The sequence below is a fragment of the Lichenostomus cassidix genome, chromosome 1Aa (assembly GCF_008360975.1).
Source record: "Lichenostomus cassidix isolate B80296 chromosome 1Aa, HeHo_3.0, whole genome shotgun sequence".
Classification (NCBI taxonomy): domain Eukaryota; kingdom Metazoa; phylum Chordata; class Aves; order Passeriformes; family Meliphagidae; genus Lichenostomus; species Lichenostomus cassidix.
The window spans coordinates 54,820,614-54,846,547 of record NC_139480.1 but is presented as its reverse complement, the minus strand read 5'-3'; the positions used below and the strand labels follow the sequence as shown (position 1 = coordinate 54,846,547).

Genomic DNA, 25,934 nt, shown 5'->3' with positions numbered 1-25,934 from the left:
CACTTCTCAGCTTCTCTAACATGCACTGACATGATGTAGCACTTGTGTGCTCCTTCTGTCTGTACTGAGAGATGTTTGGGAGGGAGACTGTCCCCTGCTGTTTACAGACTCATGGTTTAAAGTGTAATTTTGACCTCATTTGGGATCTGTTAAATAAAGGATGCTGTCTTAACAGTGGCAGAATGAGAGGACACATTGTCCTTGCAGATGCCACTGTCATGAAGTTCAGCAGATCTGTGTAGGAGAGCACTGGGGTTTTGGCCCTTCATCATGGAAACACCAGAGTGCACGAGTAGGCCTGTTAAGTATTTGCTGATTCTCTAACTCCTTGGCAAATTTCTCTTCTCTTTTAAGCCAAAGAAACTTACCTTCAGCAATTTTGGAAGCCTGAGGAAGAAGAAGCAGGATGATGTGGAGGAGTATGTGTGTCCAATGGAGCTGGGGCGGGCATCTGGAAGTGGATCGAAGAAGGGCTTTAAGCCTGGCCTGGACATCCGAGTATATGATGATGATGATCTGGACAGGCTGGAGCAGGTAAGCCAGTCCTAACAATTCCAAGTCTTTGTGCTGTCTGGTTTGGTGGAAAAACCTTCTATTTCCCAGGGAAGCCTTCCTTTTGCTTTGGCCCGTGAAGGTCCTGATTTTTGCTGTCACACAGCATTACTGGCAAAAGGGTCTGGTCCCAAGGAGGCTGAAGCTGTGAATGCAGCACCTTTAGGGTCTGTTCTGGAGTAACTCTCCTCTCCTGACAGGCCACCTTCTCCCTTGGTCTGAACACCTCAGGTGTAATCAGTAAATTGCAGCTGCTCTTCATTGCCACTCTGCCATAGCAGGACAAGGGAGAATGGCTCCACACTGACAGAGAGTAGGTTTAGATATTAGTAGGTTTAGGATATTAGAAGAAAATTCTTCCCTGTGAGGGTGCTGAGGCCCTGGCACAGGGTGCCCAGAGAAGCTGTGGCTGCCCCTGGATCCCTGGCAGTGTCCAAGGCCAGGCTGGATGGGACTCTGAGCAACCTGGGACAGTGGCAGGTGTCCCTGCCCATGGCAGGGGGATTGGACTGTGATGATTTTTAAGGTCTCTTCCAGCCCAATCCATTCTGTGATTCCACTCTATGATACAAATAATTTATTTTGAATTCATTATTCATTCTCTATTTTTTACAGATGGAAGATTCAGAAGGGACAGTGAGGCAAATAGGAGCATTTTCTGAAGGCATCAACAACTTGACAGTAAGTCTGTAAATGGGGTCTGTGGAGTCAGATCTCTGTTTCTGTAGGATGGGTGTAAACCCTTTGGCAGTCACTTGTGTTAAACAGGCTCAGTGAGGTCCTTTGGGTCTTCTGCATGGGCAGAGGGCACAAGAAAAATGAGTGGTTCAGCAAGGTTCCTGCCCATCCTGAAGGGGAGGTTTAGGTTTGGTGGCCTGTGCTGGCTCCCCACACCTAGGGGAAGGCAGGGGACACTGCCCCAGTGCCCGTCAGTGGGTTTCCAGGTCAGGGTGCAGTTTCTGGGTGGAAGCCCTGAGCCACTGGGGCCAGCAGACAGCAGTGAGCTCGTTTTGCACCAAGCTGGCTGAAAACCTCCCTCAGCAGAACAAAACAGTGCCTGGCAGGTAGTGTTTGCTGCCCAGCTCAGGATGAGACCATCCCAGGTGACTGACTCCAGCTGTGAGAAACCTTGACTCTTCCCTCCTTTCCCTTCCAGCACATGTTGAAGGAAGATGAAATGTTTAAAGACTTTGCCACTCGCTCTCCTAGCACCAGTATAACAGATGAGGACTCCAACGTGTGACAGTCACCACCAGGCAGTGACAAAGGCTCTCCTGTGTGCAAGGACATCCCTGTTCCACGTGATGGGCAGCAGATCATGGACTTCACATTGCTCTTGCTTCTGTTTGTTAGAAGTAACACTGAGGGTGGCAAATTTTAAAGAGAAAAGGAGAAAAAACAAGGTGCCTACTCTAAGTTGCCATAAAAACCACCCAGACACTGGTGAATGGTAATTGTTTTAACTCTATTTAATGTACAAACTGGTGATATGTTTCAGAGTGTTGCATTTAAATTGATGTGGTATGATAGTGCTCCTTATGCTTATTCATGGCCTCAGATAATCCTTTATCCTGTTTGAAAAGGATGGAAGATGTTAGGTGAAAGCATTGCGTCTGTAGATACTGCGCATCAGCTCTGTCTGCTCTCAGCTGAAAAATAGAAGTTCCTGCTCTTTTTTATGTGTTTTTCTTTGGCACAAACACCAGTTCAGCCCTTCCTACAGTATCCAATGTAGGATTTTAGTCATCTGTGCCCTGCGTAAGCTCCCCAGTAGCTCTTGACTGTTGCTCCTATTTTTATACTGTTTTATAAAAAAAGAAAAAAGAAAAAAGAAGTATATGAAGTACATGTAAAAGCAAAAATTTAAATTTTTTGAGATAGAGTGATGGAAAGTTGAAGGTGTGTGAGGGAAGGGGAGAAGGTTGTAAAAAAATTATGCCAGTTTGCAAACCAGCTGGTTACTGGGAAAGGCAGGCTGACCTTTGGAACTGTTTGCTTTCGTTGCTTTTTACTGAGTGCACAGTTTAATGATCTTCCATTGGAGACGAAACAATTCTGAAGCATGTTTCTTCTAGCAGTGACTCATACAGAAACTGCACATTTTAAAATGTCTTTTTTCTTGTCCCCAGCAGCAGTAGTTAGTGCATTCAACAAGGTTATTAATACTTCCATGACTTTAAAAATTTCCTTAAAGTTGAGAGTACTCCCTGCATATGGAAGGGATATTTCTGTGCTGTGACTAACGTGAAGATGGTGTAGTTGCAAAAAAAAAATTAAAGTTATATAGAGAAATGTATAGGAAATATATTATTTCATATTATTAAGCCTAAGGTGGGACTTTTCCTCCAAAATTCAGATATCAAACATGTTGCTCATCATTTTACCTTCTTAAAGCTCAGCTCCTCTGCCCTTGAGGATAATCAGGTTTAAAATTCCTAAGTAGCCAGTGGAAATCTTGTGTCAGACTTCCAGTTCTGCGAGGTGTCCTAGCCAAAAGCAAACAAACAAAAGTAACTTTTTATTACAGTGGTCATTTGTATGGTGTTGAATGTTGCATGTATTTTAGCACAATGGCATGAAGCTGCTTTGCTCTGTGAAGGCAAACAGAAGTCCAGCTGGAATTGTTCCTTGCAGTGGTGTTGCTTTGCCAAGTGTGTGTCGCTCGTTCTGTCGCCCTCCTTGCTGGAAGTGAGACCATTCCTGGTATTGTGCAGGGGATCTGGGGTTTGTGCTGACTCTGTGGCTGTCTGTAAAACACTGGTAACAAAGCTAGGAAAAGGGAGAAAGGTTTCTTCCCAGGATTTTCAGGGAACTCCCCTCAGATCAGAGGCATATTCCAGCATTATAATGGTGTAAACTGACAAGCTTGACCATTGAAGGATGTGCAATGTGATTGTTGATGTACCAAGATGCAAAATTTAATGTGGGCAGGCTGTATTGTACAGAATATCAAACACTGCCATTTTCTCTTCAGTAACTGGAGCCGGGCAAACAATCCATAAAGTCTGCATAAAATACTTTTTGCTGCTTACCATTTATCTACAAACAGACCCTGCTTTATTCAATATTCCTGACTGATTCCTGTCCGTGAACAATTTGCTGTCTGTTGTTTCTCCCTCTGCAGTTTTGGGGGTATTTGAGGTATTTCATTAAGGCAGAAATACCACATTGGGTAACACCTGCCGTCAGCTTTAGGGTGCAGATGCTTGGGATGTGGATTCAGGCCTCCCTTTCTGTGAACACTCTGCAATTATTTACATGGAAATTGAATGGAAAACCCTGTGGGAGCGCTGGGAAAAGTGCAGGCTTCCAAACAAAAGTGTTCCTCCGGATGGCTCTCACTAGTCACTGGCTACTGAGCAGGACTGGATATTCACAGGGGGAAAAAGGGGAGCTAGTGACACAATACTGTGTGCTGAAATAGCCACAAACACCCTCCAGTTTCTCTGGAGTGTTATCAGTGAGGGCAGTGATGGTTTCTTTAAGTCCAGTGGAAGCAGCATTCTGCTCCAAACAACCGTTCCCGGGCAGCCAGGTCATCCCCCCGGAGCTGCCTGCCATCTGAACCCTCGTTATCTTGTGGGGACATGAGAGAGGTGATGAAGTCAGGAGGTTTTTATGTCAATACCGTTGGGTTGTTAAATTGGTGCCTGTTTGGAGAGGGCAATGTAACTGCTGTGTATTGCCATGTGAAATCCAATAAAGTCTGTGGAAAATGCCAAGTGTTTCTGGAAGCTGGTTCCCTTTTTCACATATCCTCTTTTTTTTTTTCTTTTGATTTTCCTAGGAAGCTTGTTTTGTTCTATTTAAGAAACAAAGGAAGAAAAGGGGGCAAAACCACACATTTTTTTGTTGACTCATTAGTTCGTTTGTCAGTAGTGCCTGCAGCAGGGCTTGACTAACAGCTAAGAAATCAACTATATCAAGACTTTTTAGTTATTTCTGGGATCCAGATTTGAACCACTGTGGGTTGTTTGGTGTGGTGAGAAGTGGCATCATCATTGCTTGGTGTGTGCTCCACAGGGAGCCCTCTCAGGGTGCTCTGTCCCTTCTTGCTGCAAAAGGGACTCTCTGGTCCCAGGTGTCATTCCCTTCTCTGGGAGATTAAAAGAAAAAGGTGGTTTCATCTCCAGGCAACACCATGTGCCAAAAAAATGGCTTCTCTGCAATAGTCCTAGAAAGGAGATCCAAGAAGATAAGATCAGACTGGAATGAGATAACATCAGCCAAATAAATGGTGCCGGAATTAACAATAAGGAAAACAAGCACAGATGAATTCAGTAGGTGTGAAAGCTACAGGGCCTGTTGGGTTGGTCCCTGCTCAGTCAGCTGTGGAGAAACACACCCAGGAGAAAGCCCTGCAGGCTCACAGAGCTCAGCTCTGCCATCACCTTCACCTGGAAGGCTGCAGCTATCCATGGACAGGTCTGGTTGAGCCCAGCACATGCAGAGCCTTCACTGGAAAATAAAGGTTCTTCCCCGAGGCAGTCTGCATGTGGAAACGACCTCCTCCAGCACAGAAAATGGGCCAGAAGGTCTCCCAGGAGGACAACCAGGAGAACAAGGCTGAAACTCTGGTCATCTGTGAAGTCTTCAGCCAGGGCGTGCTCCACGCATCTCAAAGACTGAAGGACTATCTCGGTTTTGTGGATCCTCAAAGCAAATTCCAGCCAGCCACGAACACGCTGAGTGAGATCTTCCTGGTCAATTTCATCAGCTTCTGCGTGGGAAAGGGCGTGGAGGAGCAGATCGTGACCAGCAAAATGACCAAGCAGCAGTCCTCGCTGTTCGGGGTGGACTGGATCTGGACTCTGTGTGGCTCTGACAAGCAGGTCAAGCTGCAGATCGCCGTGCAGGCTCTGCAGGAGGCCGAGCTGTCCTGCAGCGAGAGCTCTGCTGAGGAGTGCTGCCGGGAGGCCGCGCTGGCTGACGAGTGCTTCCAGAACATGAACAGCTTCCAGAAGCTGGCCGAGTTCTGCCGCCTGGTGGGACGGGACTGCCTGGGCTTGTTCATCATGTTCGGCGTGCCAGGGAAGCCCAAGGACATCCGAGGAGTCCTGCTGGACAGCGTCGCCAAGGAGGAGCAAAAATGCCGCCTGTCGGGCAGGAATGCGCTACGGCAATTTGTCACCAGCACTGACAGCTTCCTGCCCGCAAAAGACATGCTGGAGAGTTGCCTGGGCACCAAAAATGGGCTGAAGGATGTGGGCAACGTGTACATAAACTTTGTGTGAGCAGCTGGGCGGGAGCAGGGGCTCTGTGCAGCGCCAGGGGCTGCGTGCAGCTCAGCTGTGCCTCTCTCTTCCCTTCCTGTGCTCCATTCCCTTCACCCTTCCCCTCGACCCATCGCGTTCCCTTAGCTCCTGCAGAAGCCAGGCTGAGTCAGCCTCTCCAGGTTTTAAAACAACAGGATGGACCTGCCAGAAAAAATGTGTTTATAGAAGGCACGATGTTTTTCCAGAACATTTTGTTCGCCAGACATTAAGTCTTGGCTGGAGCTGCTGAAAGCTTTATCAGCCAGAGCTCTGGGGAGGTCCTGGTAGATTTGGCTCTTGGCCTTTGTTTGCTGTGTGGCAGATTTTTTTCTGTCCTAGGAGGATGTCTATAATAATGAAAATGTGCCAGTGCTGGTCAGAAGAGTTGCAGTGAGCGTGAAGGACAATACCAGGCCTTAAAAAGACTGGTTTGGAGGAGTGAGCTGGTTTCAATTAAGAGGAAAAGCCCTTCCCAGTGCTAGAAATGGGCTCTGTGAGAGACTTACTCATTACCTGCCCCCTAATTGGTGCCAGGCTCCATGGGCCCTTGGGGCTGTGAACAGAAGGAAGGGCTGGGGCCAGCTGCAAAGCTCAGTGGCTGTGTCAGGGCAAGGTGTGGCAAAAGGTAGGCGCAGATGTTCAGGAAACCTTGGGAAAAATTAAGCAGTGGGGACCAAACCCAGGCCTGACGTGGGTGGGACCTTTTCCTCTTCACAGCAACAGAGGCAGCTCCTGACTACTCACAGCAGAAAGCAAATCTGTAGGAGGCAAGATTATTTCACTTGGAATTTCTTTTCAGTAGCTTAGCTGCTGATGGTATTTTTGGGCTTGATATATTCTATTTCCCTCAGCTTTTACTGGACTAAGTGAGGCCTTTGGGCTATACAATTGTAATTACTTTATTTCAGCAACTGTTAACCAGCGAAGGAGGACCTGATCCGTATTCAAACTGGTAAACTCACTTTGGTTAGAGCTGTCTGAATAGTCTTGTCAGTGCAAAACTCCTCTGCCTCTAGTTTTCGTATAAATTTAGTCATTTAACAGAATAAAAATAAATTTGAAAACTCATTCATCCTTCACTATTTACTGTTTGAGTTATAAGATGGGGGCAGCTGTGAGAGCTGAGAAACAGGGCCTGTTACTTGAAGAGCCATTAAAAAAGAGTCTGAAGAGGCATCAATGGCACAGGGGTTTGCAGCATTCCATGGCAGAGGCAGGGAGTCTGAAAGAGGAGCTGAAATAAAAACAAACCCAGAGAACTGTGACATTTTTGCCGAGTCACAAATGTAGCTTTGGAGAAGGGTGGTCTTTCAGTCCTGAAACGGTTCACTGAGAATTGTTTTTAAAGAGCTGCTGTCACTGTGTTCTGTGCGTGTGGCTGGGTGTGGTGGGACAGAGGGGACAGTTCTGGGGTGTTGCATAGAGAGCCTGCATAGCTGGGGGGGATTGGAGGTTTTTTGCCTGTTTAAACTAACAGCATAATCAATACTGCAGCAGGATTGATACTGGTTTATAAAAGACCTGCAGAAAACTTTAATTTTGCATTACGTTGGTGTAACTAGTGTGATTTCAGCTATTCAGTTCTGTAGAAAAGCTGACTCACTGAAAAATGGGCTTTTTTTTTATTTATTAGAAGAGCCTCATGTTCACCTGACCTTCACAAGAAGGTGCACAAAATAAAGGTAAAAAGAGGAGGTTGGAGTGATAGAGAGAAGAATGGAGACTAGGAGTGAACTAGTCAAATACAGCAGTTTTTCACCAAACTCAAAAGAGAATAAGTACTTCAATAAACAAATCTAACAGGCTTTCTTTTTTTTTTTTTTTTGGAACCTTCCCTTTATAGGGTTTTACAGTTTGTCTCTTTCAAGGTTAATGACTATGTGCTCAAACACAGGTGATTAATGTGCAAAATCCTTTATTTCTTGCACAGACATGAAAAAAGGCTGTAATCAAATTAACTAAGTAAGTAATGCAAAGTAGTTGATGTGTCACCAGCTAGAGGGTTCTGGTTTGGTTTTTCTAGTAAGAAAACATTGGCAGAAAAGCACCTGTGAAGCAAAGCAGAAAATCCGAGAGAAGTGGCTGCTGGCTCCTGGAATCCTGGGCTTTCCAGGCGGGTTTGGTACTGGATTGCTAGGCAGTTCTCCTGCCTCTGGAGGGTGGCACCTGCATCCCACTGGGAAGGGAAAATGTGGATGGGAAAAATGACAGGCAAGTGGGAAGGCAATTATTGAAATCTGTCCTTGGAGTCCAGTTCCTCCCAGCAGGTCTGTGCTGCTGGAAGTCAGTCTTGGAGTGCCTGTTTGCTCACCTGCTTTGCTTGGAGGAGACACTGGACATGAAATTCTGGGGCTGCTCCCCTTGCTGAGAAGTGAGAAGCAGTGGAAGCTGTTTGCTGTCTGCTTCTTCATCCTCTCCACCTCAGTGCCCTGGGGCTCCAGGTAATCCCACCTCACCTTTGCTCTTCCAAGGGTCTCTAAATGAGGGCTTGAGCTTTGCTGTAGCTCCCATTTATAGGGAGGATCTGTTCCAGGAAATGTCATTGTCTGGACTGCTGCCATTGCAAGAGCAAAGAATCCCACAGCTCCTAGAGCTCACTTGTCTGAATTCCCTCCAGGCAGCAAGGATTGTTCCCAAATGCAATAAAAACACTAAAAAACTTCCCTCCTTTACTGGCACAGCCCTGGAGTGGGACCAGATTCCCCTTATCCTGGAGTCATCCTGCTCCTGCCTGAATCCATCTGGTACCCTGTGTTTTCCAAGCTCACAGTGCTGATGGATCTAAACAAGGAAAGTAAACCCTGTTCCTCCTCCATCCTTGATGTTCCCAGGCCCTGCATCTCCCTGGCTATTCCCTGTCTGACTTTATCCCAGCTTATCCTCATCAAATGTGGGCCTGAGATATGTTTAGCAGCAAATCCATTCTTTTAAAGAAAGCCAAGTGCAAAGAGCATCCAAGTGCAGAGAAGGCTTTAGAAAATAAATCCAAACCTGTAAATAAGGGATCTATCTTCATGCATTTCCTGTAGTTTTTCTCCCTCAGGTTTTAGAGGATTTCCTGTGATCCAGGTGTGTCCCTTACTTTGTCCCAATCCAATGCCAAAGGATTGAACAACTGATGAGTGGTGTCAGGGATGAAAATGGTTCTGTTAAAACTAGGAAAAGAAAGCAAGAAGAAAAATTAACATCCTTTTAATGCCTGGAACAAAATTCTGGAAAAGGGCACTTTTAATTTGATTTGGTGAGACCTATCATTTTTTATGGGTAAAACTCCACAGTGAGCAATCAGAAGAGAAATATTAAATCCAGGGGTCTTTGATTCCACAGTGGGATTAATTTTCCTTTTCTCCTCTCTTTCAGGACAGGAAAAACCACTTAACTCGTCCCATCTTTGCCAAAAGCTTTGGTGTTTGAGCAGCCAGACCCCTGGTCCTACCCATGGTGTGGGTTCCTCTTTTCCTTTCTGCTGGGATTAACTCCCTAGGGAATGCCATTTCCAACAGCCAGCTCTGCTGGAAAAGGGGAGAGGGGAAGAGCAGAGCTGGCAGCACTGGGAACATCTTTATGCTCCTGCTTATTATCCCCTCCTTAATACAGAGGGTCTGGCAGGGGAGAAAGAGAGGAGCCAGGAATACCAGGAAAATGGGGGACTTCAATTCCTGTCAAGCAGAGACTTCCCACGCCTGGATCTGAAAAGACCCAGGAACTGTAACCCTCTGGCTGCTCTGTCCCATCGTGGGTTTGATGCTTCTAGTTTTGGTTTAAGAGCTTGTCCCAGAAAACCTGCACAGCCTGGCACAATGTTTGTCCTGGGTTCTGAAGAACCCAGAATTCACACCCTTGTCCCTTGGCAGTGTTTTCCATCCAAATTTCACTCTAAACACTCACTGCTGGGATACACAAGGAAAGGCCCTATTCCTGCATGGGATGGAAACTCCTCCATGTCTTACCAAGAGGTTAAAAGTCAGTTTGGTTTTCTGGAAGCAGTCGATGAACTTGGCCTCGCTCAGGGGTCTTGCTCGGAGGATCAGCACTTCCTCTGCCTGGAGCAGGGGCAGGGAAGGACACTTGTATGTGATCCATGGACACTTGTATGTCAGGATTTGCTGTGGACAGAAACCCAAGGGACCAAGGTGAAAGTGAGCCCAGGCTGCGCACGGCTAGGAGCCCAAATCCCAGGGCCTGCTGCATTTCCCTGCAGAATGCACAGGAGTGGGCAATCCAGGTGTGAAATGGAGCTGAATGTATCACTTTGCCAGCACAGAGCTGCTGGCCTGGCTGTGTGCTGTCCTTACCCATGTGACAAGTGACCCCTGCTAACAGACAGCTGGAAAATCACCCAGGTGAGATGGGCAGGCGCAGAGCTGGAATCAGCAGAGCTGCCTCAGGGCAGAGGACATTGTCACTGACCCAGTAATGGAGAGTTGCTTTTGGCCACCTTATCTTTATGCACAGCAGGTATCAGCTGGAAAAATGGCCAGAGGATGCATTAAATATCTGCTCAGGGAGGAGCCCCTTGCTCCCTGCCTGTGGACTGTGCAGCATCCTTGTTTCCCACCATTTCCGTAGCAATCTCCTGGGTTTACATGGCTCGCCAGAGCTGGAGCTTCGTCATTCAGGCTCTGCAAACGAAGGACAGAAAAATACATTTGTTCTCAGAGGCTGGAAAAATGCTCCACGCAATGCATGGATCCATGGGGTGGTAGCTCCCGGCTTGGGTGTTTGTTCTGGGTGGTGAGGGCACCTCGGGACACCTCAGGGAGCAGGAGGTGATCCGAGTTGCTGATTAAATCCTCCGGGGGCACAGCACCTGCCTGCCAACCCTGTGTCCATACACTGCCTGCTCTCAGCTGCAGCCAGGGAATGAATCACGAGGAGCAGCCAGCAGGGCCCTGCCAGCCCCGGCTCCAGCTGCTCCAGGTCACCAGTGCCTTTGATGGATCTGTGCTGAGGAGCTGAAGAACCAGGTATCAGCTGGGATTAGACGAACTCTGCTCTCCCTGAAGCCTCCAGCTCTCCATGGGAGAGGTTCCTAACTCCCAGAGGTTCCAGCTGAACTGAATGGTAGTTGAGAAAGAAGGAACAAGCCCTGGAATTCTGCATGATGGATGTTTAGGCAGGCCCAGGCACAAATCAGCAATTGGGCACCGTGAGGGGCATGGAGCAAAGGGCTGGAATTGAGCACCATGAGGGGACTCTGGGCAGGGAGACCTGGGAGGCGATACTGGCTCCAGCAGGGCTTCCGCTACAGCCAGAACCATGGAATGTCGGAATGGTTTGGGCTGGAAGGGACCTTAAAAGCTCATCCCGCTCCACCTCCTGCCATGGGCTGAGGTATCTTCCACTATCCCAGCTTGCTCCCAGCCTCAGTGTCCAGCCTGGCCTTGGACACTGCCAGGGATCTAGGGGCAGCCACAGCTTCTCTGGGCACCCTGTGCCAGGGCCTCACCTCCCTCAAATGGAAGAATTTCTTCCCGATATCCCATCTATCCTTACCCTGTGTCAGTGAAAAGCCATTCCTGCTTGTCCTGGCACTCCAGGGTGACAGGTCCTGCAAAAGAAAGGTGTCTGGGATGGGGACCAGGAATCTTTCACGTTTCCTAGCTAAACAGGACTTTAAGCACAATAACTTGGGGAGTTATTAGTTGCATGGCCTTGGTGAGGGCATGTGGCAATATCTGCTGTATTTATGGATACTTTATTCCCTGTTCACTCCTTTCCTTCTCTTTTAGCTCCCCATGGACTGCAGGGGCGGTGAAGGAAAAGCCACATCCATGGACATGGAGGGGACCTTCCATCCAGAGTGGCTGAAAGGTTTGTAAGTGGAGGACAGGAAGAGATTGACTCACAGCTCAGTTGGAAAACGTTTTCCACAGGCCCTGGAGGTTGATTTGGTAGGAGTTCCCTTTGGAAACCTCTGGTGTTGCCGTTCCTCTCCCACCTCTGCTGCTCTCTCCCCACAGCTCTCGTGTCATTGTCCTGGGGCACGAGGTGATTTCCCTCTCATTTGCTGCTGGAAGGGACTGGGAGCTTCCCAAGCAGCTGGGGACAGGGCTGGCTGGATGCTGTTAGCTCTTTCTGAAGGGTATTTGATCTAATCCTGCTGGCTTGTCCTGCAGCAAGGACTGCTCCCATGTTCCCTATCTCCAGGGAATATTTGGCAGCCAAGCAAAGGAGAGGAAGTGAAATGATGCTTGCAGCAGGCACAGGTTTGTCTGTGCTGGCTATGTACAGAGTAGTCTTGGAATCATGGAATTGTTCAGGTTGGAGAAGCCCTCTGAGATCACGGTGCCCTACCATTCCCTGGCGCTGCCGAGGCCACCGCTGCCCTGTGTCCCCATGTGCTACATCCACGTGGCTTTAAATCCCTCCAGAGATGGGGCCTCCCCTCTGCCCTGGGCAGCTGTGCCAGGGCTGGATAGCCTTTCCACTAGGAAGCTTCCCAATATCCCTCTTAAACCTCCCCTGGTATCCCATGAGGCTGTTTCCTCTAATCCATTGAAAATTGTTCCAATCATTCCATTCTCTTTTCATCATCACGTGTGGCATTTTTTCTGTCTGTTTTTATCACTGCCAGGCATGTGAGTTTTTCTTCCAGTCTTTTGGCAAAGCTCTTGGCTAACTCCAGGAGCTCCGAGGTTCATCCCTTTTTTTCCCCCTGATTTTGCAGGCATGGCCTCCTGACAGCGACACCCTGGACAAGGTGGCTTCTGCCAGGGCTTCAAGAGTGACCAGCAGCCGCAGCTGCTGTTCCAGGCCTCAGGCACGACGGCTGAGTCAGGGAAAGAAGCCCAGCCTGTACTTCCCTCCTGAGCCCTCAGTTGGCAGGGAAAGGAGCGTCTCGGGCAGTTCGTCCAGCTGTGTGGAATGCTCGATGGATTAGGATGATTTCCTGGGAGCGGCCTGTCCCTCCTGACCTGTTTCCTTCCCTCTCCCTGTCAGGCTGTGCCTGCAGCAAGGCCGAGGGGAGACCAGGATCTGTAAAATCTCTGACTCTCCGTGTCTTGCCGAGGCTGAAGCCGTGTTTGCTGTCAGTGCCAATGGAGCGGGAGATGCCAGAGGCTGAGAACTCCTTTTCTTCCACCGAATCGCAGACTCTGTGTCCGTAAGAGGCTCCTTTTGAGGTGGCACCTTCGGGATGCTCCCCAAGGCAGCGGGCAGAGGAAGCCGTGCTGTGTCAGCCTGGGAGCCATCGGGACGACACGGAGCACAGCCAGAGCTGCTGGGAAGAGATCTCCCTCTGTGCTGCAGTCAGAGATGAGGGCAGTGTGGTTCCTCGGCAACATTCCCAGAGGATCACACCCTCCATGTTCTCCTGGATCCTGCTGTGGGCACAGTGAAATAGAATTGCGGTGGCCACAGCTGGGAACTTGGTCACCTGGAAGCAAAGTTGAAGGCTTTGCCCACTAAGAAAAGAGGGGATTTCTAAACCAAAGCAGAGTGGTATTCCACCCATGAGGGATTGAGGATTGGTGATGCTCCCAATCCATAATCTTTCTGTTCATTTTCTCTTGGATGCTGCAACCTGCTGGGCTGGGGCAGCTGCTCCTTTACATTTCCCTTGGGTTTTCTGTATTTTATTAATTCTCAGTGGAAATCTGCTTTTAATGAGAAGGCCCATGAAGATACTGATGGCGTCCAAGGCTCCTGGGATTCCCAGGTGTGTGTTCAGAGCAAGGATTGTTTGGGCTGGCAGAAGCTGCACCAATCTCCCAGGAATCTCAATCTGGATTTGTCTTTTCTCCCACTTCTCCTTAGTTTGGGAGTGCAGTGCAACCCTGCCCTGTATATCTCCTAGAATAGGTTTTGGTGTTAAAAAATATATTTGATATTCTGCAATATTTCTCTGGAACTCGATTAAAAAGAATAAAACTGAATCGATGTGGTTTTAATGGATTCATTTTCTGTGGTTAATTAAAGCAACTCATTGAGAAGGGGGTTGAGCACTCCTCGGCTGGAGCTGGCAGCTCTTCTTTATTGTCTCTTCATTCTTTTAATTTCTTTGAATTGTTTCTTAAGCAATTACAGCAATTAAGGTACACAATGAGAACAGCATTCCTGCCCTGCTGGATTGGGAAACCCAAGTCCAATTCCTTGGAGAGATTGAGGGGTGGGGAGTTGAGCCTCAGGCTGGGTTCTGGTATTGGGAATTCAGTGAAGGGAGAGGGGAGATTCCCCAAACTGGTAAAAGCCAATTCTGCTGGGTTTGGGTGCCTCCACCCCAAAAAATGATCCTGGTTGAAGGGGCCTTGAGGAAGGAACAGGACGTGCTGGGGGGCTGTGCTGGAGCCCCCAAACCCTGCTCAGGGATGGTGGGCAGTGCCAGGTGCACAGAGGCACAACAAAGGGCTGTGCTGGGACCCCCCAGATTCAGCCAGGAGTGCTGGGCAGCGTCAGCTCCCTGGGGACACCATGGAAGGGCTGTGCTGCGACCCCCCAGATTCCAGCCACGGATGTTGGGCACTGCCACAGCTTCGGGATACTGCCTAATCCGGAGAGTTTTCCCATGATTTTCTGTCGTGCTCAGCACCTGGCATTTCACAGTCCCACAGGCTGAAAATCCCGTGGGAGCAGCTGGAATCACAGCCGATCACACAAAAGCCAGTCCAGGATCAGAAAGGAGCTGTTACACAGATTGACTTTTCCCAATGCGTTTTAAATTTAAAGCAAAACATTGACGGGCCCCTCCTCCACACACCTCCTCCTTCCCTGACCCCATATCCTTTATTTTTGGGGTTTCTCTATGAGAATTATCTGCCTATGCCGGATAAAAAATATTTTAAAAATTGCCCTGGTGCTGCAGGGACGGTCGGGGTTTGGGGGATCCCGGGGCCGCAGCCGGAGCGGCACCCGCCGGGCTCAGCCCAGCGCCCGTCCCGGAGCAGCTCCTCCCGCCCGCGGCGATCCCGGCCCGTGCCAGCCCCACTGCCGCCCCGGTGCTCCGGCCCGGGACCCCCAGCGGACACCGGCAGGACCCGAACCCCGCAGCCGAACCCCGAACCCCGGTGCGGCCCAGGTGAGCGGGGCGGGGCGGCGGGCGATGGTCCTGCGCCGTGCCGGCAGGGCGGGCCGGGGCTCGGGGCGGTACCGGCGGGGCGGGGCGGGGATGGACCTGGCTCAGGTTTGCGGGGCTGCGGGGCGGGGATGGACCTGGCTCAGGTGTGCGGGGCTGCTCGGGGCGGGGATGGACCTGGCTCAGGTGTGCGGGGCTGCAGGGCGGGGATGGACCTGGATCAGGTTTGCGGGGCTGCGGGGCGGGGATGGACCTGGCTCAGGTGTGCGGGGCTGCTCGGGGCGGGGCCGAGGTCATTTAAACCCCGGGAATCGCCTCGGCCTCCATTTGCTCTCAGGGCAAGGTGCGGGCAGGAGCTCCCTGTCCGCGCTGCCCGAGTGAGGCGCGGGGGCTTCTGCCTCGCCCTCTGCCCCTCCTTCCTCTTCTACCTCTTCCCCTTCTTCCTCCCTCTTCCCTCTTCCCTTCCCTTCATTCCTCACACACGACCCCCCCCCCACCCTTCCGTCCTCTTCTACCTATTCCCCTTCTTCCTCCCTCTTCCCTTCCCTCCCCCCTCAAACCTTCTTTCCCCAAACACAACCCCTCCAGCCCTCCATTCTCTCCTGTCCCTACTCCTCTACCCCTTCTACTCCCCCTCTTCTGTCCACCTTCCCTTTTTTCCCGACCCGACCTTTCCGGTCCCCTCCCGTTTCAATCCGCACCCCGACCCCTCTCCCTACCCCTCCTAATCTTCTGCTATTCCTCCTCATTCCCCGTCCTCCCCTCTCCTTCTCTCCCCACCTGCCTCCGTCCTTGTCCCACCCTGACCACCCCCTCTGCCCCCTGTTCCCATCCTCCATCCCCCTCTCTCCCTCTTTTCCCCACAGCCGCGGGGCTGGGGGCGCCGGAGAATAAAGCCCAGAGGGCCGGAGCCCGGCGCACCCCGCCCTCGCTGGGGCCCCGACACGGGCTGCGCCCGCACTGGGGGCTCCGCGGGGGGGGTCAGGGTGGGCCCCCTCCTCAGGAGGAGGTCCGAGGGTGGGTGGGCCTCCTCCTTAGGAGGGGGTTCCTGGGGGTGGGGGTGCTGGGGGAACCTTTAGGAGGGGTCCTGGGGGGGGGTTAGGAAGGGAGCCCCCTCCAGGGAGGGGTCCCGGGTCCCGGGGAGGACCGGGGTGGGCCCCTCGGGGAGGGGGAGGGCGAGGGGCGGGGACTGGGGGGCTTCCCCCTCAGTCCCCGCCCCCCTCCCCGGCCCCCTCCTCCGGACCGGGGCCGAGGGGCAGACGGGAGGGGCCGTTTGTTTGACTGGTGATCTGTGTGTGTGTTCACGCTGCAGAGTGACGTGACCCCTCCTCCTTCCCCCAGGCCCCGGTCCGGAGGAGGGGGTCCCGGGGAGGGGACCGGGGCGGGTCCCCTCAGGAGAGGGGCGGGGACTGGAGGGGCCAGTCCCCGCCCCCTCCCCGTCCCGGAGGGGCCCACCCCGACTCCCCCCAGGACCCCCTCCTCCGGAGGGGCCCCCTCCCTCTCCCGCCCCCCCGGGACCGCCTCCTAAGGAGGGGGCCCCCCCAACACCCAGCCCCGACCCTCCCGGGGAGCCCCAGTGTGATGTGGGGAAAGCCGGAGCCCCGGCGGTGTCGGGCGGTGTTTTTGACCTGTATGGGGCGGACCCGCCGAGCGGGCCCGGCCCCGTGTGGGGGTTCCAGGGAGGGAGGGGGACGCCGCGCTCCGGCCCTCTGGGCTTTATTCTGCAGCACCCCGAGCCCCGCGGCAGCAGGGGAAAGAGAGAGGGGGGAATGGAGGACGGGAATAGGGGAGCAGCGGGGTGGTGGGGGTGGGTGGGGTGGCTCGGTGTGTGCAGGGGGTGTGGGCAGAGGGAGGTGGGGGGGAGAAGGAAGGACAGAGGAAGGAAGGGGAGGATCGAAGGCAAGTGGGGGAGAAGGAGGGGGGGAGGGGAAGGTGGCATGGAGAAGGGGCACGGGGAGCCACAGTGCGGGGAGGGGAAGGAAGGGTGGAGGTAGGAGAGGGATAATTGCGGGCAGGTGAGGGGAAGGGGGGGAAGGGGGGGAAGGGGAGCAGGGACAGGGGGCAGCCGGGGTGTGGGGGGAAGGAATGGTGGAAGGAGGAGAAGGAGGATGGAAGCGTAGGGTAGCGCTGGGCTTTGTAGGAGGATAGGGATGGGGGGCCGGGGGAGACCGCCCGGGGGGGAGGGAGGGGAGGGTTTGGACGGGGAGGAAAGGGGGGAGAAACGAGAGGTATAGAAGAAGAGAAGTATAGAAGAAGGGAAGTATGGAAGAAAAGAAACACAGAGGAAAAGAGATATAGAGCCCAGCCCGGCCGCAACCTCCCCCTCCGAACGCCGGGGGGCAAATGGCGCCTAACCCCCTTCCCGGGGTTTAAATCTTCTCGGCCCCGCCCCGCGCAGGCGCTCTGGGGCCCCGCGCACCTGTGCCGGCCTCACCTTCCACACCTGCGCCGCCCCGCCCTTCACACCTGCGCCGGCCCCGCCCCGCCCCGCCGCGCCCACAACCCCCGGCGCATTCGCGCCTGCTCGGTTTCGTGCGGAGGATATTCATCTCGGGATGTGGCGGGACCCTCGCTCGGTGCGCTGCGTGCACCTTCGCATCGGGGGCTGTTCTCGGCGCTGCGGGGAGCCCGAGGCGCTGAGGTGGGGCCGGTACCGGGATCCGAGCCCGGGAATTCGGGTCGGGGTGCTGCCGGCGTCTGATGGGGATCCCGGGCGGAGCCGGTGCTGCCCGGGCGGGCGGGGTGCGGGTCCCGGGGCCGGAGGACCGAGGGGGGACTGGGGCTGCGATACGGACCGGGATCGCCGCGAGCGGGAGGAGCTGCTCCGGGACGGGCGCTGGGGCCGAGCCCGGCGGCTGTCGCTCCTGCTCCGGCTCTAGCTGGCGCCGGGCTGGGGTCCCGCCGGGGCTCTGGGCACCGTCCCGCTGCGACCGCGAGGAGCCAGGGCTGCGCCGGTGCCGATGCCGGCAGGACGGCGGCTCTTTCCCGGAGCAGGCGCTGGGTCGCGTCTGGAAGCGGACGGGGCGCGGGGACTGCCCGTGTCGGCCCGGAACCCGCCAGGCGCCACCGCTCCCTCAGCGCCTCCTGTGCTGAAGGGCGCCGCCTGGCGGACACGGAGCGACGGCGCGAGCGCGGGGTCTCCCGCTAGGCAGGGCAGGGGCGGCCGGGCAGCCCCCGGTGCGCGCTCCCGCCGCGGCCAATGCAGCCCCCGGTGCGCGCTCCCGCCCCGACCCGTCCGCCCCCGGTGCGCGCTCCCGCCGCGGCCAATGCAGCCCCCGGTGCGCGCTCCCGCCCCGACCCGTCCGCCCCCGGTGCGCGCTCCCGTCGCGGCCAATGCAGCCCCCGGTGCGCGCTCCCGTCGCAGCCCCCCGGGCAGAGCAGCGCCCGCCTTCTCTTCCCCCGTGCCCGCCGCGCCCCCGGGGCGCTCCTGCCCACCGCACCCCCGCGGCCCGAGCGGGGCTGCATCGCCGAGGGCGGCCGGAGCCGCTCCGGGCAGGGTGCTCAGTCCTGCCGGGGCTCGCTCTGCTCCAGCCACTCATCCCACACCTGCCGCCTGAGACCCTGATGCTCTCTCTCCGCTCCCCGCCCATTTTTCTGTGGCTCGCACTCTCCCCTGGAAAAACTTCAGGGTTTCAAAAGGCAGTGAAAACTCATTACTCTTTATTTCCAGAGCATAGGAGATTCTGACTTGGAAAGACCCACGAGGATTATCAAGTCCAATGAGGAGAAGTGACTGGCTCATCTGAACTCAGAATCCTGGCATTCTCAGCATGCTGCTCCCAGCACATGAGCTAATCTCAGGGTCATGAGGAAGGTCCTGCCTGGGATGGAAATGGCTGCTGCTGCTAACAAGGTAATTCCTATGCAAACACTAGTGCAGCTTGCTTTACACACCAGCCCCTAAAATAGTTCTAGGGCAGACCTGGCTGGCACCTGACATGACAGCACAAAGCTTTTCCAATAAACTTGATTTCCTGCCCTTTCCAGGATTTACCCAACAGCTGTCAAGGTGCTCATGCAATGTCCCTTTGCAGGGAGAAATGAGCAAGATGAGTCCTGAGGGTTCACTTGGTCCATGGCAGAAGTTGTTCTGTAGAGTGTCAGAGCTGGTCCCACCTGCAGAGGGGTGTTTCCTGCAGGTGAGTATTTCCAGCCCAAAATCATGGCAGCTGCTGAGGCTGGGTCTATTTTTCAGGCCCGGAGCTGGACAGAGCCCTTGGTGACTCCTGCTCACTGCCAGGAATGTTCCTTGGTGTGTTGTCCGTGTGTCCTAGCTGGCTGGGAATGCAGGGTGGGAGAAGGTCGGGAGCCACAGAAGGGGGACCAGCACCTCTTGTCCTTCATATTTCCAGGGCAGGAGCTGTGCCTGCAGGGTCCTGCCTGTGGCACAGAGCATGCAGAACACACGTCCCGGGGTTGGGCACTGGGATGCCCGGGCAGCGCTCTGATGGACACGGATAAAGGGCTGCCTGCAGTTCCTCAGCCATGGGCTGCTCTGAATAGGTACCTGGAGATGCTTCACCCCAGGCAGACCCCACTGACACCCCAAAAATACTCCATGGAACAGCTGGCACCTGGGAATGTCAGCTTGTTGTGTTTGTGGAGAGGCTCAGACAGCAAGTGCTGGTGCCAACCTCCCGGAGCTCCCACACAGCTGCCAGGTATGTCCCACCCACCCCCACTCCCTTCCCTTCCAGCCTGGGGACATCAGCCATCAGCAGCATTAAAGCTAAGGCAATCTTCCCTCACAGAAATCAAATCCCAAGCAATAGCCCTCAGAGATGCCTTAAAATAAACGGTTAGAGTTGGATGAAGTTTTGTTTGGTTAAGTTTGGAGTTTTTCAGGGAGCCAGCTGGAACCACAGAACCCATGGAAAGCTTTCACAGGTGGGTCATGCTGGAGGTGTGCTGAAGGCACGGATGTGCATCCCTTTCCTCAGGGAGAAGAACTTCCAGAGGCCACTCCTGAGGCTCTGAAACGAAATCAGCTTCTGCAGGGAGAGACATCCTCACCTGGGCACAGGGGCTGCCTCAGCATGGGCTAGGGGTGTGTCTGACCACCGCCTTCTCCTGCTTTCAAGTGTCAACTGGAGCCTGACCTCACGGGGGTGAAATCAGCTGAATTTCAGGCAACTCTGTCAAGTGCCCCCCAGGGCCATTGCTGGGGCTGGGGGGATGAGGGTTATAACTCGTAAATTCTGTGGAATACAAACCTGTCCTTGTCCTGATCCCACTGAGCTTCCTTGGAACCTCTGCTGGTCCTGACACGGCTGGTGTTAAAGCAGCAGCTCTGCATGGAAATATCCGCACTCCGTGGGGCATTGGGAGGTTATTTCAGCAGGAATTCAGCAGGGAATTTGGGGCTAAGGGTATAATTCACATAAACAAGCAAAGCTGATACTGAAACCCAAATCTGGGCACCACACAGAGCACAATCTTTGTGCTGTGCTGTCAGTTAAAGCCCCTGGGCTGGGAAATTTCAGCAGCCAAACGTGTGGAATTACCTAAATCTCAGCAAGCAGCATCCCCCAAAGGGACAATCCAAGTGCCAGGGTGTGAGTGCTTGTGTCTTCCTGCTGTTGGCAGGACAAATTCTCCTCCACACAGTTGGCACTGGGTGGGTGGGAGCTGAGAGCAGGAGCGGTGGCAGAGGGGATCAGCTGCCCAAGAATTGCCAGGAGATGAGGCTGCTGGCATCTCATCGGAATCAACTGCAAACATTCTTTCCCTGGCAGAAGACAGGAGCCAAAGCAGATCCCTCCTGGCCAGGCTGGTGGGCAGCAGTTGGATCCACTCTGGGGGCAAACAGCCTGTGCCTGCCAGGAGCTCTGACAGTGCTTTTGCTACCAGCTCCTGAGCAGTGTCATGGCCACCAGGATGGAAGTCAAACCTAAATACACCCCACAGCCCATGCAGGGAATAATCCCAACAGAGAGATGCAGTGTTGTCATCCAAAGCTTAAAGATCTGTTAAAAATGCTATGACAAAAATGTAATGGGATTCCCAGAACCCTCTTAATGCTTTTGGCTCCATTTTTATGTCTTTTTAGTCCCTCAATGGGCAGCTTGTAGAATTTAACCTGGGATTCAGAGGTTGAACAGGGTTGGCTTTGGATTGACCTTCACCTCTAGTCCCACTTTGGGCAAACACAACTTGGGCCAAGGTGGGTGAACTCATTACATCAGCTCAAAACCACCCCCTACTTATGACCCATTATTTTATTTAAGAAATAAATACATGAAAAAGAAAATAAAAATTACTTATTACCTCGTTTTTAACTAAAACTATTGTCAACCTTTAGATTATTTCAAGTTTTATCCCCTAAACTCCCCTACCTATCCACTACTGATTCCCTCATTTTATTTCAGTATTGATTTTCTACCATGTAGCTTTTCTCAATATTTACCCCCCAAATTTTCCCTCTGCCTGCTACTGAACATCTCATTTTTACCTCCAAATGTTCATTCTCTGCCCTACAGATTATTTCCTACGATTTTCTTCTTCCCAAAATTTCCCTACCTTCCCACAACAGATTCCCTCACACCACCTTACTATGTTCATGCTCTCCCCTAGAGATTATCTCCCATCTAGCCCCAGCATTTTCCTGACACGCCCACTACTCATCACCTCAGTTTTCCTTCAAAATGTTCATTCTCTAAGACATTTGGTCAAGTTTTGCCTCCAAAATTTTCCCCACCTGTCCAGTTCGGAGTACCTCGTTTTTACTCCAAAATATTCATTCTGTACCCTACAGAGTACATCCAATTTTACCCCCTACATTTTTCTTCATGTATAATATTAACGCTTTTTTAACCCCAAAATTTGCATTCTCTCCCAGTACACATCACCTCAGCTTTTCCTCAAAAATATCCCCATACTTATCCCCTGTAGATGAACTCAGACCTTTCCACAGCTCTGCCATGAATTACCTCTATTTTGCCCCCAAAGTGTCCATTCTGTTCCCCACAGGTGCCCTGGTGACACCAGGGAGGTCCCTTTGCCCCTTTGCAGTGCCTTTCTCTGCTCCTCTGCTCGCTCTCTCTGCCCTTGTCCCACACAGAGGGGCAGGAAAGGGGAAAGGTTTCACAAAACATTTCCGCAATTAATTAATACTTATTTCCAATTTCCCAGTGAGACAAACACAAACTCACAGTCATTAAGGCCTGACTGTCCCCCGCAGTGAGAGCTCAGCACACATCCACAGAGGCAAGTCCAGCATCTGAAAGAAAGAAAGAAGAAGAAAAAGGTGATTTCTTCTGTTTCAAAGTTATTTCAAGTTCTCAAACCCAAACCAACCTTTGCTCTTGATTTTGGTTGGGTGAATGGTGAGCAGTGGGCACAGCTCATGTCATTCATGCTGATGTCAGTGATGCTTTCTGGGGGCAGAGCAGTTGATTTCCAAAGTTCACAGCCTGCCCCAAGCCTGATCTGCACAGGAGAAAATGTCTTCCATGAGGGGATTTTGCTCCATCCAATCCCATTTCCCCAGTCTGTTCCACGTGGATATTGCCTGGCTAGGGCAGCACAGGCAGACACAGCTCTCAGCACTCTCTGCTCCAATCACATCTCTGGGTCCTCTGCAAACTGCCTCTGCCATGAGGTTTTCTCCAGGAGAAATCAAGGAATTGTTCATGGCAGGGTGGAGTCAAAGGGAAGTCAAAAAGAAAATATTCCTGTAAGAGCCTTTGGGATCTGTTGAGCTGAATTGGGACAGGGACACTCATTCCCTGCAGTGCAAATACACAACCACTTCCAACACAAAGCAGACACTGTCAAGTGGAGTCTGACAGCACCACTTGGACAAACCTCATTGTCATTCTTCTTTTCAGTGACTTCTGCCATCCAACTCTGAAGCTCACAAGCCCAAAATCTCTGTCTGGCCACGTGGGAGCAAAAGGATACTCCCAGGGATGAGGCACATTCCCAGCAAGCACTCCCAACACAGCACAGAGGCACCACTGGAGCTCACATGTGGGGCTGGGAAGGGCTGCCAGAGGATGCAGCCCCCAGAAGGGGTGGCAGCAGCAGTGACAGCAGCAAATTCCTACAGTCTGATGGCACAACAGAGAGACAAAGGCCAGCAATGCCCACAGGATGAGCAGGTTTAATTCTGTCCCCTGCAATGCCACATCCTGGCAGGAAATCTCCAGGGGAATATAAACTCTCAGGGTGGGGAATATAAACCCTCAGGGTGTACAAAATGCAGCATGTGTCACCCTGATCCTGTTTAAACTCAGCGTGTGGGGCCAAACCCCCCACAGGTAAACACTGACCTGACCTGGATCAGTGTCAAACACAGCCCCAGTTCTCACCTCCAACCTGCTCCTGGGGCTGCCACCACATTCCTGACAAGGTGGAGAAGGCCACTTTGGACAGGGCTCTCTCTGTGTCTCAGACATTGGGGACTGCAGGGACCAGGGCAAGGACAGCCTGAAACCAGGGCAGATCCCTCTGGATTTGCAACACTCTGGGGACAACTGGGAACTTACCCCACACCACAGACAGGACAAGGGGCTCTCTAGTGCAGGCTGGCGGGGCTGGAGCACGTTGGGTTTTGCTGCTCAAATACCAAAGCTTTTGGCAAAGACAGGACGAGTTCAGTGGTTTTTCCTGTGCATAGAGAGAGGAGAAAATGGAAATTAAGTGCCCTGTGGAATTCAAAGGCTCCTGGCTTTCACACTTCTCTTCTGATTGCTCACTATAGGGGTTTTATCCATAAAAAATGAAAGATGACACCAAATAAGTGTCCCTTTCCAACATTTTTTCCTACTGTTTTCATACATAAAAAGGATGCCCATTTTCTCTTATTGCATTCTTTGCCTAATTTTAACAGAACCGTTTTCATTCCAGGCCCCACTTGTGAGTTATTCACACCTTTGCCATCAGACTTTGGACAAAGGAAGAGAAGGATCTGTTCCACACGGGTGTCATCCAAAGGGGAACACCCCCTGTACCAACCCCAACCTGTGCTGAGCACGCTGCCTCACTTTCCTCCATTCTGGATTCTGGCTCCAATCCAGTCTGAGTTTTCCCTTATTTTCTACATCTAGAAAAAGGAACTTGTCCTGGTCAGGGTGTAAGACCTTGAACTGCACATTGATCTGGGGGGCTGGGACTGGGATTCCCGCAGGGAATTCCTTGTTTTACAAGAAAAATTATTCCAGGGAGCACCACTGTAAAGCTGGGAGCTGCTGCTTCACCACATGGTGTCAGCAAAAGAGAGAAAACACAAAATGCATATCTAAAAGCAAGGATAAAATTATTCCTCCTGCTTTTAGTGGAACCAGAGATAATTCTGCCCTGGTATGACAAAGAACTTCTCTCTCAAACCCCCAGAGAGCCCTCAAAAAGCCAGAGGAAGGGAGGGAGGAGGGAAAGGCATTTCTGCCTCTTCTGCTGGGGACAACACAGAGACTGGGAATATGTCCAGAGCCAAAAGCACCTTCCCAGGCTGGAGGAGCTTTCCTAAACCACCACCTCTCGGGAGCAAAGGACTATGGAGTGAGAATTTATAATAATAATCATCATGTCATTGGGAAAGAGGAACAACGGAGGCAACAGTAATTCCAAGGGTGCAGGAGGGATGCTGAGTTTTAAGTGGGGTTTGAGTGAGGCAGCATCTCCTGGGACTTCTAAAGCACAGCTCCAGGTCTGGGATTACAGGAGCATTGCAAACTCCTGCTGTCCAATCCCTGGATTTGCCTCCTGCCAGCGCTCGGCACCTCAGGCATGTTTGGCTGCAAGTGCTCTGGAGCCGCTGCCTTGAGGGATTGGGAAAATGGGCATTGAACCCCTTCCCACAGGGCTGGCTCTGAGCTCTGGCTGGAGAAAGCATTTGGCACCTCTGGCATTCCAATAAAATCAGTTTCCATCATTTTGAAGGTACACTGAATAAACCCTGGGCAGATAAAGAAACCTTTCTCCATAAGGACAGCCCCAGGGAATACACAATTATTGCTATGCCTGATGAAACAAACCAGCAGCCAGTTTTTGGGGAGAGACTTCAGTCTCCCTCCCTGGCTGTAAAACACTTGCAGAGGCTTAGACTCCAGAGCCTCTACATGGTGCTGCTGGCAGTGGCTGTGCTTGGGCCAGAACAAGGAGAGCCAGCAGAGCCTCAGGAGGCTCAGGCACAGCCAAACCCCAGCCTGAAACTCTTCATCTGTGTTCCTCACTCACACGAGGGAGCAACACATGTCACAGCACCGCCAAGCCTTTAACACCAAAACTTACTCCCTGCACACCAGAAATAACTCCGTAGGTGTAAAGCACCTTTTTACAGCTCCAGCTGCAGCCCAGCCAGGGGGTGAGCAAGCACAGCTATTGCAGCTTTTAGAAGTCACGGATCTAACAGAAACAGACCTCGAAAAAATAATTACAGGATGTAAGAACCCCAGGCCTTAAATCAAACCGCGTTTGTTAGCTCTAGATAAAACCCATAACTGCAGTTTCACAGTACCAGTGCCTGAAGCGTCCTACTAGAGCCTGGAAAGATTAAACCGGAGACTGCCAACCTCTCCCCAAGACTTCCCGCAAAGTTATGTCAGCTCCAGCACAGGAACAAGGCACAGAAGGTCGGGAGTGCCGAAAGCGCTCTCCTTGCCCTCCCAGCTGGAGGCGGCACGGGAGCAGGGACATGCAGGGGAGCAGGGACACGCAGGGGGGACAGGGACACGCAGGGGGGACAGGGACACGCAGGGGGGACAGGGACACGCAGGGGCACAGATGCCGGCAGGATGTGGCGAGGCTCATCCCGCCGGGACGCCAAGTTGCCGCAGGCGCTCCGAGCGCTCTCGCAGCGGCTCCCGGGAGCTTCCCTTACCTGCGGCCGAACCGCGCAGAGCCCTCCCGGGGCGGCCGCGCCTCCGCCGGCTCCGGGCAGCCCCCGCCGCTCGCCCCGGGACAGCCCCGATCCGCCCCGGGACCAACCGGGGGGAGTCCTTATCTTAGAAATGTTTGCTCTTCTGACCAGCTATTGTAGCTGGGCTGTCAAAGCTCTCCTGGCTTTCAGCTACCTGAAGTATCCTGACTGCTAAATACTCAACAGAGCAAATTGTTTTAGCCAAAGCCTTGAGCTTCAGTGAGACACCATGTTCGATCCTGGGACAAAGCAC

General features: G+C 52.7%; 2 protein-coding genes and 3 long non-coding RNA genes across 27 annotated transcripts in view; 3 read left to right on the top strand and 2 right to left on the bottom strand.

Moving 5' to 3' along the window:
- PPFIBP1 (PPFIB scaffold protein 1) overlaps positions 1-4,274 on the top strand; it is a 97,778-nt gene extending 93,504 nt beyond the window's left edge. For all 20 annotated transcript variants that reach the window (XM_085049103.1, XM_085049100.1, XM_085049098.1 and 17 more), the window contains 3 exons: positions 355-534; positions 1,168-1,233; positions 1,709-4,274. In XM_085049103.1, the coding sequence (XP_084905229.1) occupies positions 355-534; positions 1,168-1,233; positions 1,709-1,795 (333 nt within the window). In that variant the 3' untranslated portion in view covers positions 1,796-4,274. The remainder of the gene's footprint in view (positions 1-354; positions 535-1,167; positions 1,234-1,708) is intronic.
- Positions 4,275-4,387: 113 nt separating this feature from the next.
- Positions 4,388-13,699, top strand: REP15 (RAB15 effector protein). The gene has a single exon (XM_085049112.1). The coding sequence runs from the start codon at positions 5,046-5,048 to the stop codon at positions 5,784-5,786; it is 741 nt and encodes a 246-aa protein (XP_084905238.1). The 5' UTR covers positions 4,388-5,045; the 3' UTR covers positions 5,787-13,699.
- Positions 13,700-17,365: 3,666 nt separating this feature from the next.
- LOC146443922 (uncharacterized) lies at positions 17,366-23,900 on the top strand. 3 transcript variants are annotated; one of them, XR_014849365.1, is made up of 5 exons: positions 17,366-17,461; positions 18,498-18,959; positions 19,173-19,481; positions 19,708-22,066; positions 22,650-23,900. It is a non-coding gene; the product is annotated as an uncharacterized LOC146443922 (long non-coding RNA). The 3 variants fall into 3 exon arrangements; XR_014849364.1 differs by having other exon boundaries at positions 18,491-18,959; XR_014849363.1 differs by lacking the exon at positions 17,366-17,461 and having other exon boundaries at positions 18,356-18,959; positions 20,870-22,066.
- On the bottom strand, positions 18,451-20,092 carry LOC146443924 (uncharacterized). 2 transcript variants are annotated; one of them, XR_014849367.1, is made up of 2 exons: positions 20,034-20,092; positions 18,451-19,914 (listed from the first exon to the last, which is right to left on the bottom strand). It is a non-coding gene; the product is annotated as an uncharacterized LOC146443924 (long non-coding RNA). The 2 variants fall into 2 exon arrangements; XR_014849366.1 differs by having other exon boundaries at positions 18,451-19,919; positions 20,034-20,079.
- On the bottom strand, positions 22,307-23,247 carry LOC146443923 (uncharacterized). The gene is made up of 3 exons (XR_014849368.1): positions 23,133-23,247; positions 22,627-22,871; positions 22,307-22,425 (listed from the first exon to the last, which is right to left on the bottom strand). It is a non-coding gene; the product is annotated as an uncharacterized LOC146443923 (long non-coding RNA).
- Positions 23,901-25,934: the final 2,034 nt, after the last annotated feature.